This window comes from Sciurus carolinensis, chromosome 7 (assembly GCF_902686445.1).
Source record: "Sciurus carolinensis chromosome 7, mSciCar1.2, whole genome shotgun sequence".
NCBI lineage: Eukaryota > Metazoa > Chordata > Mammalia > Rodentia > Sciuridae > Sciurus > Sciurus carolinensis.
Genome location: NC_062219.1, coordinates 130,608,789 through 130,626,459, shown reverse-complemented (window position 1 = coordinate 130,626,459; position 17,671 = coordinate 130,608,789). Strand labels below are relative to the sequence as shown.

Sequence of the window (17,671 nt, the reverse complement as noted above, 5' to 3'; positions counted from 1 at the left end):
CCAACTTTTGCCCAATGGTCCATTCAAAGAAGGTACTGACAAATGATACAATCTATCTTTCTATTTTCTCACACAGGAAAGTGTATATAGTCTAAAAATTCTAATGATAATGAGATGGTGATGATGCTAGAGGTAGAAATTAACTTGAATTCTTGCTAATTTAATTAACGATATATTAAAAAAAAAACACTTGATCCTTAAAAAGTTAATTTTATGATGGGCTACACAGTCCTCAACAATACGATGGTATAGTATGTTGAGAGATACCCCCAACCCCAAAACAGACATGTCTACGTGGTAATGCCTGTAACCTGTGAAAGTACCTACAAGAGATGTGGTAAGGAAATTCAAGGGGAGGCATTCATTTAATTATCTGGGTGGATTCCGGAGTCTATCATGAATCCTTAGGTTCCAGGCAGATATCTGATGGAGGTGCCCAAGGAAGAGACGGATGTGAAGCTCCCCACCCCACAGGTGGGTCACGTGACTCCAGTGCACAAGCCCCTTTCCAAGGCCCCTCACTTTCTCCTGACCCTGGATTTTAGACTGTGGCCTCTGGAAGTTTGAAAAGCTAAGTTCTGTTGTTTTAAGCCAACATAATGTGGCAGTTTGCTTTAGCAGGAAACTAACACCATCCCTTACTTCACTTTATCCCAAATTTCATTTTCTGGAAGTTACTTTTATATCTACCTGAATTCTTCCTATATTGTATCGGTAAAGCCAGGGACTTCTTGGTTGGAAGGGATCCCACAAGCCAGGTAGTCCAGTTTCCTCCAGTGCTGAACATCCCATCTCCACAGAGCCATCTACCCTGGGGTCATTCTGAGTGTCCCAGGCCGACTCCACATGCAAAGTCAGAAGAGCTCCCCAGCCCTTCTCTTGCAGGCCACAGAAGCCGACTCCACTGACATCTCCCCAGGTTTGATGGCAGCTGTTCCGTTCCCTGCCTGCCTTGGTTCCTTTGATCCTTAACAGGTTGGATGATCATGACAACCTGGATTTCACTTAAGGAAGTTCCTGAAACAGGATTTAAAGAAGGAATGCATCATCTCAGTTTCTTAACTCAATCTCTATTTTGTTTGGATTTCCATTTTCCTGTATGCCAGAACGGGCAACTGGTTCATCACAGTGTGAGTCCTTTCTTATGTCATGCCAAAACGACCTGTTAATTGTACCTGTTTGTTGGAAATCTGACCTTTGTGCTCTTGGTCACCCCTGACCCCAGAACCAGCCCCTGTTCATTCCTGGACGGAGCATTGCCAGCCCCATGTGGACACACCCTACGCTGTGGAGCTCTTGAGGAGGCCGCTCTCCCAGTGTCATTTTAGCTTGTGGAGCCCGTCCTCATGCAGCTGGTGCCATGTTTCACTAGACGCCCATTATAGCAGGGCAGAGACCCGTGTGTGGCAGCATGCTTCTTTCCAGGCCGTGGTGATATGTGGTCACTTCGAGTGGGTTTCACAAGCAGATAGGAACAAATAATTTCCCCGCCATCTTGGTTATCGTTGCTACATATTATGCGACAGCATGATGAGAAGCGTCTCAGCTCTACTCAGAAGTTAAGCCATGTGACACGCACACGATGTTCCTCACTGCAGTCTGCAGCCTCTGAAGCTCATGAAATTAGTTTAGTTTTTTGTTGTTGTTCTGAATGAATCTAAAATGGATTTCCGTGATTACATACATTTATTTACAAATTATTTTATTGTATATATTTATAAATAATAGCAAAATATTTGTGGAATTTTGTTATGAATCCCTTTAAAATTTACCCCAGTACACAATATATTAAATCAATTAATTATTCGTTTTAAGAGACATAAAATGAACAACCTGAATTTTAAAAGTCTTCCGAGGCACTCAAATGTATGTTACAGTTTTAAGATATACTATGTCCTGCTAGAATTACAATGAGGCAAAATATAAGTTGTTACTATAAGGTATCAAGGAAAAATGTCCTAACGGTGTTTCTTGTTGCATTATCTGTTTTGATATATTTGGTGGAAGAAAACATTGGAAAAAGAAGGAGAACGAATAAGCAGTTAATTGCAGTGCAACAAATCATACCATTAACCAGGTAGTGCTTGCAATGTGCAGACACGTCTTTACACTTTGATGAGCTCTGAAGGCCTTGAATCAGTCTGTGCTCCCTGAGGGGCCAAGTACTGAGCTGATGGCTTTCCTCCTGCAAGAAGGGCACTCAACAAGCAGTGGACATGGTTGTGTGTCGAGCTACCTGTACTTCCAGCCTAAAAGGAGAGAGAATGTACACTGTAGGGGAATTCACAAAGAACGTCAGGAGGCAGTGATTCGATTCAGATCTGAGCTGCGACTGCAGTTTTATGTGGTAGAGAGAATGGAAAGAAATTTCAATGGAGGAGACGTGGAAAATGCAGAAACCAGACTGGAAGACCAAATTTAAGTTGTGGAAAAAAATTATCATGGGTTTTAGAGTTGTTTGGATAGGAAATGTTAGAATTGAGGCTAGGGCTATTCATCTTGTGTTTATAATCAAGAAGAAGAGGCTCTGGGTAGTTTTACAGGCTTCTGTTAAGTATGAAAATGAGAGGTCAGTGTGTGTGCATGTGAGAGAGAGTGTGTGTGTGTCTGTGCATAAAAGCATTTTGTTTCTGGGAAAGAATTCCTAAACTTTTATTTCAGTCTCAAAGAAGTTCAAAACTCTTCCCCAAATATACTAACCAGGGGTAAAAAGCCTGAGAATGTAAGACTTTAAAGTCACATAATTTTGGGAAATCATAAAAGACCAGTTCCCAGGACTATGTAATAAACACATGTAGGCAGTAGGAAACAAAGGCAGTTCTCCATGGAAGATCTTGCATTTGCAGATTGCAGTGATCTTCTCCAACATGAGCAACGGAAAGGACTATATGAAGCCACACGAATCCCAGGCTTTTTTCAAGGCCTACCATCTGGAATCCCTTACTTTTTTATTAAGTAGGCCCTTGAAATCAGCCTTTTAAAAGCTCCCTTTACTTCCTTGTTCCTAAGGGTATAGATGAGGGGGTTCAGCATGGGTGTGATGATTCCATAGAAGAGAGACACCATCTTCCCGCGGTCCTTAGAGGAGGGGGATGGTGGCTGCAGGTACATATAGATGGCAGTGCCATAGAAAAGTGTCACCACAATTAGGTGCGAGCCACACGTCCCAAATGCTTTTCTGCGGCCTTCTGCTGACCGCATTCTCAGCACCGCTTGGACGATGAATGCGTAGGATATGAGGATGAGCGTCACAGGTATTAAGAGAAACAGCACACTGATAAAGAACAGCTCAGCCTCGTTGGCTGTTGTGTCAGCACAGGACAGCTTGAGCAGTGCAGGCACCTCGCAGAAGAAATGGTCCACTTCTCTGTGGCCACACAGTGGCATCTGGAGGGTCCAGGTGGACTGTAGCACGGAGTTGCTGAAGCCACTAACCCAGGAGGCCGTTGCCAACTGCAGGCAGAGCCCATGGTGCATGATAACTGAGTACCGGAGTGGCCGGCAGATAGCCACAAACCTGTCGAAGGACATGACGGCCAACAGAAGGCACTCAGTGGAACCCAGGGCCAGGAAGATGAAGAGCTGGGCCACGCAGCCGCCATAGCTGATCACCTTCCTGGTGCTGCAGATGTTCACCAGCATCTGTGGAACAGTGCTGGTGGTGTAGCACAGGTCCAGGAGTGAGAGGTTGGTGAGGAAGAAGTACATGGGGGTGTGCAGCTTAGGATCCAGATGTGACACAAGAATTATTGTCATGTTGCCCAAGATGGTCAAGATGTAGGAAACCAGGAACACCACAAAGAGTGGAAGTTCTAGCCACGGTCGATCCGAGAAACCCAGCAGAACGAACTCCTGTGGAACACTCTCGTTAACCCAGCTCATGATAAATGACTTGACTTTTGGTTCCCTGAAAGACAGAATGTCAGTAAGTTAATAAATATGTTCTTAATGACTATGTCAGCTATATTCATTTGACTGGTGACTTGCACAAATTTATAGATTAGGCCCATTAAGAATGTGAAAAATAATTGATAAAAATAAAACTATCTACCTGTCCAGGTATTTCAAAAGTTGATAAGTTCGTAACAGTTTCTTAGCAAAGTGATTTTTGAAAGTTTAAAGCATGTCATCGATGTCCACATTCACAGGATTTCCCCTGGGTATTTTATGGTTTGTAAGTGCTCAGTTCTCACTACTCTCTAGTAGCAGATGTAGAGGCTCTTCCTGCTCTTGGTCTTGGTTCCAGTGTCTCCTCAATACTAATGAGATTCCTTGGTTTGGGGATTAAAATTGCTTAAATCCCCCACTATTCCCACCCACCTCCCAAATGCATGCAGATAGGCTCTTTCTAGACAGTTATCAGACATAGTTTAAGTAGGCACAACCTTCTACTTTCAGAAGTTTGTTGAATTTGTACAGGACAATTCAATAACATGACATTTAAACTTGGCAGGTCTTGGGTCAGACAGTTCCCTTTCCAGCTAGTTACAGTGCTCTGGGAATGTTTTGGTCCTCTGATCTTCGGGCCCCTCATTTGTAAATAAAAGTAATTGTTTTCCTGTATGACACACTGCTTAATCTAGACTCTGCCCTCTAGAACAGGGGTATATGGATGAAAGAAAGTACAGTGATCCAAAGAAGGAGGTACTCATAGAGGGATTATGAATTATGATGTTTAGAACTTCAGATTTCCTGGGTTGCCAATGGAAACAGCGCTGCTGATGAAACTCACTCTCCATTCCTCTTGTGGCATCAATTGTTATCCTAGAAGGCAGGGACACAGGGACCAGCCCCAATCACCAGCCCCAGGAATAGGGACACAGGGACCAGCCCCAGCCATCAGCCTCAGCCACAGACACAGGGACCATCGGCAGTGAAGTATGAATGTCACCTGTGCAGAGTGCCCGCACAGACAAGTGGCATGGCGTGTGCAGGCACAATGCTCTGTGAGAACTGTGGCACTCCGACAGAGGCTGCTCAGAGCCTAAACTCGAAGGTCTCAGATGCCAACTCTACCCACTGGAAATGCATCTATCCCAAAGGAGTCCGGGTGGTAATTAAATCATTTTATCAATATCAGAGTAAGTATTATTCAGCTTTATTCATGTTCATCAAAAGGTCACCGGTATGTGTTTGAATTTCCCCTACTTATTCTAGAACTGTCAATCTCCTGAAAAATGACCCTTGCCCTCATCTGATAAGAAATCTGAGATGCACAGACAGATACAGATGTCAAGTGATGCCCAGTGTATCTGTAAGGGAGAAGGAGCTACTGAACATAAGAAGAAACACAGTATCAGCTGTAGGTCAATGTTAACAGAAGGCTACCTTGAGCAGTGTGAAGAAAGTCTTACCCTGGGAACTGAGGTGGGAGTGTAAAGTCTACTTTCAAATTTGCCCATTTCCCCCCCACTTTTTAACAAGCGTGTGTTACTTTAGAAATGTTTAAAGATTGCCTTACTCACCAGTTTATTCTCCGAATTCTTTTTTCAGACTGTCCTTGCTTTAGGGAAGACTTTGGTTTCCATGCAGGTGCAAATCTTCATAAGAAATTCAAGTTGTTTTTTTTTTATTTAGAGACAGGGTCTCACTGAGTTGCTTAGCACCTCATCATTGCCGAGGCTGGCTTTGAACTTGCAATCCTCCTCTCTCAGCCTCCCAAGCTGCTGGGATTACAGGCCTGCTCCACTGTGCCCCACTTCAAGTTTCTAAAACTCTTGATACTTCCTTAAAATTCAGGCAGAGCCTAAGATCTAAAGTACGGGCTGTGAGAGCATTTTGTCTTCCCTTGGTCAAGATATATTTTGCCAGGGAAGCTAGGAATCCTGAAAATCAGGTAAGCGGTCAGTGATGGACGTCCCCCACCTCACGGACTCCTTGTGCTGCATGGTGTTGAGCAGATTCCCTCCAGCCCACGTTGTCGGGTGGCCATGAGCCTCGGGTGCACACCTGCCGTCCTGGTACAGCTGCAGATGAAGTCACTTCTGCCCTGGGTTCCTGTGTGGTGTGGATGGTTACACTGTCCCTGCCTGCAGCACTGAAGAGAGGAGTGATATTCCCCTTACTGTTGGGAGGTCTCTGGTCACCAGGGACCATGGCTTGACTCTCTCTAATCTGGGCTTCAGCCCTTCCTGACCTGGCCCTGGATTTGGAGATTCTCTTTAGAACTCAGCAAGGCTGCCTCTGCAGGGAGTCTCTGCTGAGACTACAGGAGAGAATCCTGAGTTTCCTGTTTGTCAACTGAGCTCCTCATTCCTCAGTTTATTACAAAGTAACGCAGCTGCCTTGTCTGCTAAGTGCTCCATAGTTGGGTCTCCAGGAGGAGGGAGAATATTGACCACTAGTAGGAAGACCTGATCAGAATAACAAGGATGGAGCTGGAAGGCAGGGGAGGTCTCAGGCACCTTGTGCTCACACTGGGCTCTACCTGTCGTCCAGTGACCTCAGAGGCCATTCACTCTTAGCAGCACATCTTTAGATAAAACACTTGTGTTATCATTTTGTTTTAGAAGTTTTAAGTTATTTGAATTCTGTTCATATCACTGATTTTAGGGGTGAAATATTTGTTAATAAATAAATAGAAAAATAAAACTAGGATGCCTGGTAAAAAGCTAGGATGCCTCGTCTGCCTCTCTGACATCATGTCCAACAGGTTACCGACTGCCTGCCTGCAAACACCTGCTCCGGTTGCTTGCAACTGGTGCTGATATCCTAGGGCCATAAGGTAGATTTCTCCAATTTAGGAAAAGCTGCATCGCCAGCATATCAAGATAAAATCATTCTCCCTTTAAATAGAAAGTATGCAATCGGGCAGCAAAAGACTCCATTGAATTACATGAGTTGCCAAGCAGACACGAAAGAGCTGCCAGCTGGGGCAAGGCGGGGGTTAGAGGAAGCGGATGTCAGAGGCTGCTCAGGGGCTTTCACAGTGGTGGTCTGTGATCACTGCAGGATGCATTAAGCCGGTTCAGAGCAGGTGCCGACTTTTTTTTTTTTTTTTACCTGTGTATTGGTTGACCTTTTCTGTCATCTCCCTCTTGAATTTTCTCATTCCATTTCTGAACTTGAGTTTTCAAAAAGCTGAGGTCCAGCTGAGTCTTGAGAGTGTCTTTTTAAACTTCATCATGCAAAGAACATCAAGACAAGGAAGGTAACAAGAGCTTTAGTCCCAAATCTGCCTGGAGGCCATTGCTTAATTGGGCAAGGAAATTAATAGTTTGGATGTCAGTTTTACCTTTTATAACATGATGAAATTATGTTTTCTTTTAAATAACTGGTTTACATTTTCTCAAATTATCTCGCACCCCCACGAGATAGTCTCTCAAGCACCTTCTTTTAGCTAGAGTATAAGGATAAGTGACAGGAGTCATTTTTATCCCCACTCAGCTAATACACTGTAGATTGGTTTAGCAGGATAAGGAAGTTTGTCACAAAAATTTTCCAGTTCATAAAAGATGAATTTTGTAGGCAGAAACCTGAATTTTTAAGCTCCGAGAAATTAAACTGATTTCACAAGTACCTAGAGCAAATTAAGTAGCAAATTGAAGATCAGAATTGAAGACCGTCCTGTTCTATATGCTAAAAGTAACATTTAAACTTCAATGTAATTTTATTTAGTAACTTAAAAAGTGAACCTCGCTTACCTGTGATGTTAGCATTAGCGACAGACGAGCTAATCTTTAAGTCCAGGAGGTCTTGCTTTCAACAGGACCAGTGTAAAGCGCACAGATGGCTGACTGCGCCTCTCAGCTCTGCAGCGACTCGGGAAACGCGCCGACCGCCTTGGCCCCGGGCGCGGCTGGCGGGTCCAGGGCAGCCGCAGTGCCCGAGGGCGCGGAGCCGGCGTCCCTCACTCGGAGCTCGGGCACGTAGCGCCGAGCTTACACACCTGTCCCGCTCGGTGCTGCATCACCGGACAAGCACTCTCCCGGTCAGTGCTGGCCTCCGGCCCTGGCGGAACCCCTGGCCCTGCACGGCGGAGGCCGGGCCCGCCGCTTATAGGGCTGGGCGCGCCCTGGGCGGGGCCGCCCGGTCGCCCCCTCCTGGCGTCGCGGATCTGCACCAGGGAAGCCCTTCTCTCGGGACTGAACCCCGAACTTCTGATCAAAAGAGACGACAACTGAATACCTGATGGAACAGACCCTTCAGTGGTTCTCCAAAGCCTCTTACTCCACCATGAAGGACCCGTTTCCCAGGTGCCATCAGAGCTCAGGCTGTCTTATGAAAACTGCTTATTAACTTGGTTTGGAACACATTTTACATAAACAACCTAAAAAATAAGAAGTGCTCAGTATATCCAGCACGTATTTTCCTTCATGGATTCTGAATCTCTAGGCTTAATTTCTTCCTCAGCTCAAGATTGTATATAGCCGCTGAAACTGTCTGACTTAACATGTATTTATAATATTTAATGAAACCAGAATGCAATATATTTTATACTCTATAATATGCAGGTTCATTTAAATTTCTTTTCTGGATAGATATATTTGGAAGACATTTAATTCTGAAGATAGGAAAAACATGCTTTTAACAAATTTGGAGAAAAGAAAAAAAAAACTCAGAAGTATTCAGAAAAATGGCAACTTATATAAATAAGCAAACTACAGAATGCAAATCCAAATAACCAATAGATATGAGAGGATATGATCGAGTTATCAAATGAAAGTAAAGACATGTAATGATGGCAAAGCTCCAGACTCAGCAGTTTTCAAGATGAGAGTTGAATTCTTTGCCCTTCCCACGTGACTGGCAGGATTTGGAAGTGTTACAGGCTTTCTGGAGAGACATAGGACAATATTTTCTAAAAAATGATACACACTTTCAGCCTCTACTGTCATTCCTAGAAATCAACCCCATGGGGAAGGACAAAGGGAAAGTGATGATTATGGCACAAGTATCTTCATGGCCAGGGATGGTCCGATGGTAGGGAATTTAGTAAATAATTAGGATACTCAGTGAAGTAGTTCACATCTGTCTAAAATAAGGATTGTTGCTCTAACAGGCTTGCAGGTATTTTCCTGAGATGATGCTGAATGAGCAAAATTGTTTCTAATGCAGAAAAATATATGTACCGTGGTCCCAATTTTATAAAATAAGAAGGTAAAGCACCTTAAATATGATTTTCTGTATGTGTCTGTATGAGGATATATGAGAAAATACAAGTGTTTTTCTCCATAATAATAAAAATAATAATAAAAAAAACAGTACTTAGATAATTAAGGAGAATGACCTGGAGAGAGGCAGAGGCAACGTCTTCAGGATAAGAAGAGAAAGAAGAGGAGGAGGAGGGAGGCAAATGGACACGAAGCAGAACTGGAGGAGAAAGCAAAAGCTTTGGGTACATGTAAAGTTTCAAAACATGTAATATCAGTGGTGTCTCCTGGAGAGGAGAGTAGGAATAAGAGCAGGAATGGTGAGGAGAAAAATCATATCCTTGTGTGACAAAGTTTCAACCATATTTTTAAACAGGTTGCAATTTCAATGGACAAAACCATAATTTAAAAAGACAGTAAACCAAATTCAAGCAAAAAATATGACAAAGATGGTTCTTTGTTCTGTAGAGTGACAAAGTATGCATAAGTGGAAATTAATTCAGATTCTTACACTTAGAAATTACCAAGTGTGCCCACTTTCTCAGGTCCTGGAAATAGAGAAAGACCTCAGCTTCCTGCCATTAGCAGGTGCTGAGTCCTATGAGAGGATCATCCTCAGTTCTTCCAGGTGCCCTGAAAAACGGTGATTCACTCACTGTCTCCATCCCATGGAAGTAGAAACTGAGATACAGAGAGTTTAAAACATAATGCTTTAGGAAATTGGGCATTATGTGGAAATTCCTCTCTATTTTTATTTTTCCTTTTGCACAGTCACCCAAAGAACCCTGTGCCTCCCTTCTTACTGCTAGAATTCATTTTTCAGAAATCTACTTGTTAGTATAGCTCTTCTTTTACTTGACAAGAACTTCTGGAATAGACTATTTCAAATGCTATTTTCTGACCATCTTATTTTTTTAGAATGGAAAAATGTCTTGACCCTTAGAACCAAATTCTACAGTAGCAAAGTCAACAGACAGTCGTGTTTTCTGTAAGATAAACATTGTCATAGCTTGAGAGGATGGAGACATGGTTTCTCGGGCCAGGGTGGAGGTGGGGAAGGACATACCCAACTCTGGCTTATGGTTGACAGTGAACTCTTAGCACCCAGTGCAGGCGAGAGGGCTTGTTCTAAAGGGGCAAAGGGAGTGTGGGGCTTCCTCACTGAATCCCACTCCTGTGGCTGAAAATAACCCCAAACAAAACCTTCAGCACAGAGCACCATATCCTGTGCTCTGTGTATGTGTGTGTGTGTGTGTGTGTGTGTGTGTGCATGCCTGCACATACATGTTCATGTGTGCATTTTTGCAGCATTTGTAAGTTGTAGACATGATGTCCACTGCCACCAAATTCTTCAAACTGTATAACCTGATGAGAAGAATGTTTTCAGTTCATTTCTGTTGGAAAGTAACCTTGATACAATACTAGCATCTCAGCTACACAATGTACTGAATTCTGTCAATGTCCCTGACAGTGCCCTTGAGAATCCCTTTCCATCACGTCCTGGTCCAGCCCAGAGCTGCGCTGCCTGGTCTCCCTGTGTCTCAGCAGACCTTCAGTTTTACTTGAGTTCCATGACATGGCCTTCTTCCAGAACACAGGCCCATCACTTAGTGGATGGTCTCTCAATCTGGACTTTGGGACTTTTTAAAAAAAAAATCATTATTCATTTTGGGCTGTATAATGGTTAATTTGAATTGTCAATGGGATTGGATCAAAATATGCCAAAGATTAAGAGGCTTCTGGGTGTGTCAGTGAGTGTGCGTGGAATAGTGAACTGAAGTGGAGCCCCTCCTTAAGCATAGGCAGCATTGTCCAATAAGATGGAATAACAGTTGGAAGAACAAGGAAGCAGCAGCAGATGCAACTTGAACAGTTCTTGATTGCTGCTGGGATTTCCTGAGGATATCACACTCCCGATCCTTCACTCTTCCAAAGTGGACTCTGCCTGGATTCTCCAGGGAGTTTCCAGAAGTCCTCCGTCTCGGACTGGGGTAGCATCACTGATCCTTCTTGTTCTTGTTCTTCTTCTTGGACGGTGCAGCTACTGGTTCCTCCAACTCTCTAGCCTGCAGGCAGCCATTGTGGACTAACCAGCTTCCTCTGGTGGCCAATGTAATAAACCCCCTTTTAGTAATCATACCTTCTGCTGTTCTGTTCCTCTAGAGAACCCTGACTAATTCAGGCAGGAATGCCATAGGAATGCTGTTATGTTTTCTTTTATTATATTTAGAAGTAACTGGTGTTAATGTGTCTCATTTTTGGAGATTCTGACTTTTATGACATGGTTATAAAGAGTCTGATAAATTTGTCCACTGTAAACTTAACTAACAAGTATTTTTCATTTATTAACCAAGAAAAGTATGTGTAGAGTTACTTTAAAATTATGTAGACCTCTTTTATCTTGTTCAATCTTTACCCTATTGCAGCCTTCATTGACTCTTACCTGGGCCAGTTATTACAATGATGGCTTTAAATGGTGATTTTCTAATGTTACCATCCTCTGTATTTACTAGTTGTTATTTACCAAATGCCAGCTTATTCACGAATTTAAGGCAGTGTGGACTCAGGATTCCCGTTTCCTTCTTCTATTTGTAACTGATTACTGTCTTTGACACTTGTTTCCCCAGGATGCCAACGAAGTCCCTTCAAGCTGGCTCTTGTAAACTTTTGTCCTCTCCCTTGGTTCTATAAATGTTTCCTTAATCTCAGCACAGTTAGATGTGCCTGAAATTGCTATTTCTCCAAAAAGTCCCAGTTTCTTTCAACAGAGAATGGAAATTAGAAACTAAGACTTAGGACTAATGTGTGCATCATGTTCCCGCACACATGCACCCAGGGAGCACTGGTCACCATCCCCTCCCGGCATGCGCACGTCTAGGGAACGCTGTGAGCTCATCCCACACCCATGTGTACACACGGATAAACCCTTCATTCTGCCATTTCATCTGCAGTTATGGTTGGATCTGGGAAGCTTCCCAGGGCTCAGGTGTTGCAGGTTGGTGCCCTGCGCAGTGACAGCTGGGTGGGGTTTTAGGAAGTGCCTGGACCTTGAGGTTCTGATCACGTCAGTGGCCTAACTCCCTGACGGGTCATAGCTGAAGGGTCTACTAGGTGGTGGCCGAATCTGTAGGAGGTGGACATAGCAGGAGGGAGTGTGTCCCTGGGCAGTGCCCTGGAACGGAACATCTTGTCCCTGGCTCTTTTCCTGCCCTCTCTCTCTCTCTGCTTCCTCCTCCTCATGAGCTGAGCAGCTCTGCTCCACCAGGCCCTCCCATCACAGGCCCAGAGCAAGAGGGCCAAATGGCCTGGACTGAAACTTTAGAAACTGAACCCACGTAAGTCCTTCCCCCTTGAAGTCGTTTTCCTCAGGTATTTTCTCACAGCAATGGAAGTAAGGCTAATTAACATATCTATGCAGTAAATACAGGGGTTCAAAATGATGCCTTCAGTTCTAGTCCAATCCATAGGGTTATGCAGTCTACCGCCTTTCCTTATTTATACTTTATATGTGTGTGTATTATATATTTATCTATACCTTTTACTTATATATGTATATATGTATATTTATTTACTTATACACATGGGAAGAAAAGTATAAATAAGGAAAGGTGGAAGAAACCTGGTTCATGGATATTTTATTATGCACTCCTCTGTAGTCAATCTCCCTACCACACAGGCCACCTCACTTGAGCCCTGACACCCTCACATATTCCAGGTACTTGGGGCAAGCCATGCAGAGTCTTTCATTACCCTGAAACTGCTTATGTGTAAAATCAGATACGTTGTAACTTTTCACCTGCACTTTCTACAGAGCATAATACTTTTGAAATTCTTCCGCATTATTGGGAGAATTGGTATCTTTTCCCTATATTGCTAAGTGGGAGTCCACGGCATCAGTGCTGTGTCAATACCGTTCCGCTGCCCCACCAATGTGTCTTGTGCTTGCTTCCTGCCTGTGTAACCACCTTAACACGGACAGTCCCCATACAGACGTATTTTTCTTCAACTTGGATGTTGCGCTGAAGTTGCTTTTTCCCTTTGGGGATTTGCTGATTCTGCATGCAAGAAGGAAGCTGATCACTCTTGTCAGCAGTTGGTAAAAAACCACTAAAACAAAAAAACAAACTGAAATGTGTTATTTTTTTTTTTTTTTGAACAAAAATGAATTGAGGGCCTAACACAAGGCAGTTTTCCCCCTTGGTATGTGACGAGACTTTAAATAAAATAGGGAAGGAAATCTAAAAGCTATGTCCAAAGCCTCTGAGAATTATAGCAGATTTTCCACATTCTTATGGTATGAGGAGTCAAAGTCCCAGAGGAGGGACCCCGAGAAACACACAGCATCTCAGTGGGAAGACCTCAAGGACACAGGGGGCTACAAGAGAGGGAAGCCTCTCCCGTAGGGTGGTCTGCATGTCCATGCAGCTTAGGCTCTACCTGTGGGAAGATGCTCGGCAAAGGGAAAGGAGAGTGTCAGGACCTGGGAAAGTGCCACAACCGGAATGAGGGTCCCCCTGGGGCCACAGAGAATGAACACAAATGAAAACCCCACACCATCTGACAGCCACAGATCTGCACTCTCAGTGGTTACGGGCTCGGGGAGAACTTCAGAGAGTAACCCTTCCGTGAAAGACTGGACAGAGGCATTAGCTCTCAGTTGCATTATCATTTTGGCCTGTGCATAAGACAAGTGAATCTGTTGAATGAAATGGATACTCACGCACTTCATCAGAAGTCATTTAAATTGCAACTGACCTCAGAGTTGTAGTCCTCCTACATTTTAAGGGTTCATCTAATCTCTGGCTCCAGGAATGTACCTATTGATGTGGCTATTCCTTTTAAAATTCATTTCAACAAGCAATACACCAAAAGGGGAGGAATGATACACATGGTTTCCTCAGGGCTGTCAGTTCACAAGCTCCATGCTCTGACTTAGACTGCAGTGCCCTGGACCATCTTGTTGTGTGCCAGGATCTCAGCCTGACTCTGTGTACTAGTGACGCTAAACTGAAGAGACCTATTGAGCTGGAAATAGCAAACTGCTTAGAGGACTGGGTTAGAACATATGGTCTTACCCATGGAGGAAGGTCATTAGTACAAAAATCAGAACACTTCTCGAAGTACTGCCCTCCAAAGTATGTTAGGTATCTCCTTCAAAACCCAAATCAGGGTAGGAGTGTGGCAGGCAGAACAGTCCCCAGAGACATCCACTCCCCAATTTACAGAGCCCAGGACTATGCCATTGCCCATGGTGAAAGGACTTTGTAGTTAGGACTAAGTAGACCTTGAGATGGGGAGGTCTTGCTGGGTGGTGTGCGCAGGTCCAATGTCATCAGGAGGCTTTTCTGAGGGGAGTAGAGGGTCAGCTTCAGGGACACATACCAAGAAATGCAGGACCCTAGAGGCCAGACCCAGCCCAGAGACAAGCTCTCCAGAGCCTCCAGGAAGAGTCCAGATGACTAAGAGGAGGTCCTGGCCACAGTCCTTTGTGACCTTCCTGACCGTCTTGGTCAGCTATTTCCCTGCGGAGACTCAATGACCTGACCAGCACAACTGTAGAGGAGGAAGAGTTTATTCAAAGGCTCACTGTTTCAGAGGTCTTAGTTCATAGAAGGTTGGCTCATTTCTAGGGACTCAAGGTCATGGCGGAAGAGTGTGGCAGAGGGAAGCAGCTCTCATCATCGGGAAGCAGAGACTCCACTCTCCAGATACAAAATATATACCCAAAGCCACGCCCCGATTCCCACCTCCTCCAGCCACACCCACCACCTCAGTTACCACTCAGTTAATCCCTACCAGGGATTAACTCACTGACCGGGTAAGACTCTCACAACCCAACCATCTCTCCTTCAAACCTTCCTGCATTGTCTCACGTGTGAGTTTTGGGGACACCACATCTAAACCATAACACTGACCACGGGCCTTTGCTGTCCTCGCCATACCAAACCCACTGCAGCTGTACAGTGTGTACCTGGAGCAAGTGGAGCCAGGGGCTCAGCCCTGCCTGCCTGTCCCCTGCACAGTCCTGGGTCCCCTGAGAAGGGACACTCAGCCATGTGTTGTGTGCAGATCATAAAGACACAGGCGGCTGTGCCTGCGCAGCATGGCCTGGTGCTCTGTAGGGACAGCACAGGCCTCTGCTTCACGAGCGAGGGAGTGTGAGGCAGTAAGGCGCACGCCAGAGCCTGGGCAGAACTCGGCACACACGCTGCACACCTGTCCGCTGCACTTTACCCAACAGCCGCAGCTTCACCTACCCCAGCACCACCTCAACACAGGAGCTGTGCCTGGTGCGTGACGGCAGCCACAGCCGCGCTGGACAGCAGGAACTTCCCAGCCCAGTTTCCTCTTACAGGGCCACCGTCAGGTCTGCAGTGCCACCGATTAACCCTCTTGCCCAGGGCCCGAACACACTTGCGTTCCTGGCTCTCTGGGGCCTGCCCTGGGGGGTGGGCAGCCCTGGCGAAGGACTTTTTGAGTCTCCCTGCTTTGAGTCTCCACTGGTTTGCTCCTGGCCCTTCCTTCCCGTCTCCCCTGGGGGAATCTCTGACCCATGAAAGGGCAGGATTCTTGCAATCGGGACTCCCTCCCTCCAAACCTACCCACCTGAGCTTTGCCCCATGCTACTCCTCAGGGAGGATGGAATGTTGGGAAGCAGGCGGTCTTCCTCTGCTGACACCACCTCAGGAGGAAAGCCTGTCAGCATTGCCGTGGCCCGGCAGCTCATCACTGACATCTTGATTTTAGCCCACTGAAATGGATTTTGGATTTCTGATCTTTAGAACTGTGAACGTACATTGTTTTAAGTCACCAAGTTTATGGCAATTTGTTAAAGCTGCCTCCGGGACCCATAGGCTGAGCTAACTTCTATTTTGGAGGAGAAGCAAACTCCACCTGAGCACACTGCTCCTGTCTGTTGCAGATCAACTCATAGGAAATGTGGGCTCGCCGTGTAGCCTAAGGCAAGACCGACTCTGGAGCCCATCCATCTCTAAGCAAGTGCTTCTGGCTCTTGGCCTTCACCCCCGAGAGAACCGGAGATGCTCCATCTGTCTGAGGCAGACTGGGGGGGTCCACGGCGGCAGTGCAAGCCCGATAGAGGGATTTTAACACAGGCTCTCAGAGCTGTGCAGCAAGGTCATTCTTTTAGTCTTTAAATTTTTGAAATTTATTCTGATTAGTTATATATGACAGTGGACTGCATTTTGACACATCTCACATAACTGGAGTAAAAGCAGCAAGGTTACCTTTTTCAGCAAGGAGCAATCAACTGAGGAAAACAGTGAGGTCAAGCATGTTGAGTTAGTGCTTTAAAAAGACACCATACATTCTTAATTTTCCTAAGAGATATGGATTATGGATGTAGGTATAGGCATAAACATGTATATTTGCTTTGCATTCAACTTAAATGTTCTTTAAAGGAGTTGTTCTGAAAGAAATTTGATGATTTTGGCCTTTGATTACGGAATGATTTTAAGCTTACACGGGGGTGCAAAAATAGCTGATGGAGCTCCTGAATGCCCCTCGACTTGTTTCCCTAAGCTGACACCGTAAGTGGTCAGCACCAGTGTCCAGGCACAGGAGGTCGACAAAGCTGACACGGTAAGTGGTCAGCACCACTGCCAGGCACAGGAGGTCGACAAAGCTGACGCCGTAGGTGGTCAGCACCAGTGTCCAGGCACAGGAGGTTGACAAAGCTGACACGGTAAGTGGTCAGCACCAGTGTCCAGGCACAGGAGGTTGACAAAGCTGACACTATAGGTGGTCAGCACCAGTGTCCAGGCACAGGAGGTTGACAAAGCTGACACGGTAAGTGGTCAGCACCAGTGTCCAGGCACAGGAGGTTGACAAAACTGACACGGTAAGTGGTCAGCACCAGTGTCCAGGCACAGGAGGTTGACAAAGCTGACACTATAGGTGGTCAGCACCAGTGTCCAGGCACAAGAGGTTGACAAAGCTGACACGGTAAGTGGTCAGCACCAGTGTCCAGGCACAGGAGGTTGACAAAGCTGACACCATAAGTGGTCAGCACCAGTGTCCAGGCACAGGAGGTTGACAAAGCTGACGCCGTAGGTGGTCAGCACCAGTGTCCAGGCACAGGAGGTTGACAAAGCTGACGCCGTAGGTGGTCAGCACCAGTGTCCAGGCACAGGCGGTTGACAAAGCTGACACGGTAAGTGGTCAGCACCAGTGTCCAGGCACAGGAGGTTGACAAAGCTGACGCCGTAGGTGGTCAGCACCAGTGTCCAGGCACAGGAGGTTGACAAAGCTGACGCCGTAGGTGGTCAGCACCAGTGTCCAGGCACAGGAGGTTGACAAAGCTGACGCCGTAGGTGGTCAGCACCAGTGTCCAGGCACAGGAGGTTGACAAAGCTGACACGGTAAGTGGTCAGCACCAGTGTCCAGGCACAGGAGGTTGACAAAGCTGACGCTGTAGGTGGTCAGCACCAGTGTCCAGGCACAGGAGGTTGACAAAGCTGACACCGTAGGTGGTCAGCACCAGTGTCCAGGCACAGGAAGTCCATATCAGGAGAACATCATTAGGGTTTCTGTCCCCTGGTGCCCTCCTCTCCTCCTCC

General features: G+C 45.7%; 1 protein-coding gene across 2 annotated transcripts; it reads right to left on the bottom strand.

Moving 5' to 3' along the window:
• Positions 1-1,734: 1,734 nt before the first annotated feature.
• On the bottom strand, positions 1,735-7,958 carry LOC124988203 (olfactory receptor 2B2). 2 transcript variants are annotated; one of them, XM_047557477.1, is made up of 4 exons: positions 7,644-7,958; positions 7,003-7,117; positions 5,466-5,997; positions 1,735-3,907 (listed from the first exon to the last, which is right to left on the bottom strand). In XM_047557477.1, exon 4 carries the CDS (start codon positions 3,880-3,882, stop codon positions 2,941-2,943), a length of 942 nt encoding a protein of 313 aa, XP_047413433.1. In that variant the 5' UTR covers positions 3,883-3,907; positions 5,466-5,997; positions 7,003-7,117; positions 7,644-7,958; the 3' UTR covers positions 1,735-2,940. The 2 variants fall into 2 exon arrangements, with proteins under 2 accessions (XP_047413433.1, XP_047413434.1); XM_047557478.1 differs by lacking the exons at positions 7,003-7,117; positions 7,644-7,958 and having other exon boundaries at positions 5,466-6,245.
• Between the last annotated feature and the right edge of the window lie 9,713 nt (positions 7,959-17,671).

Coding starts and splice junctions, on each gene's coding strand:
- LOC124988203 (XM_047557477.1), bottom strand. CDS start 3,882: ATGAGCTGGGTTAACGAGAGTGTTCCACAGGAGTTCGTTCTGCTGGGT.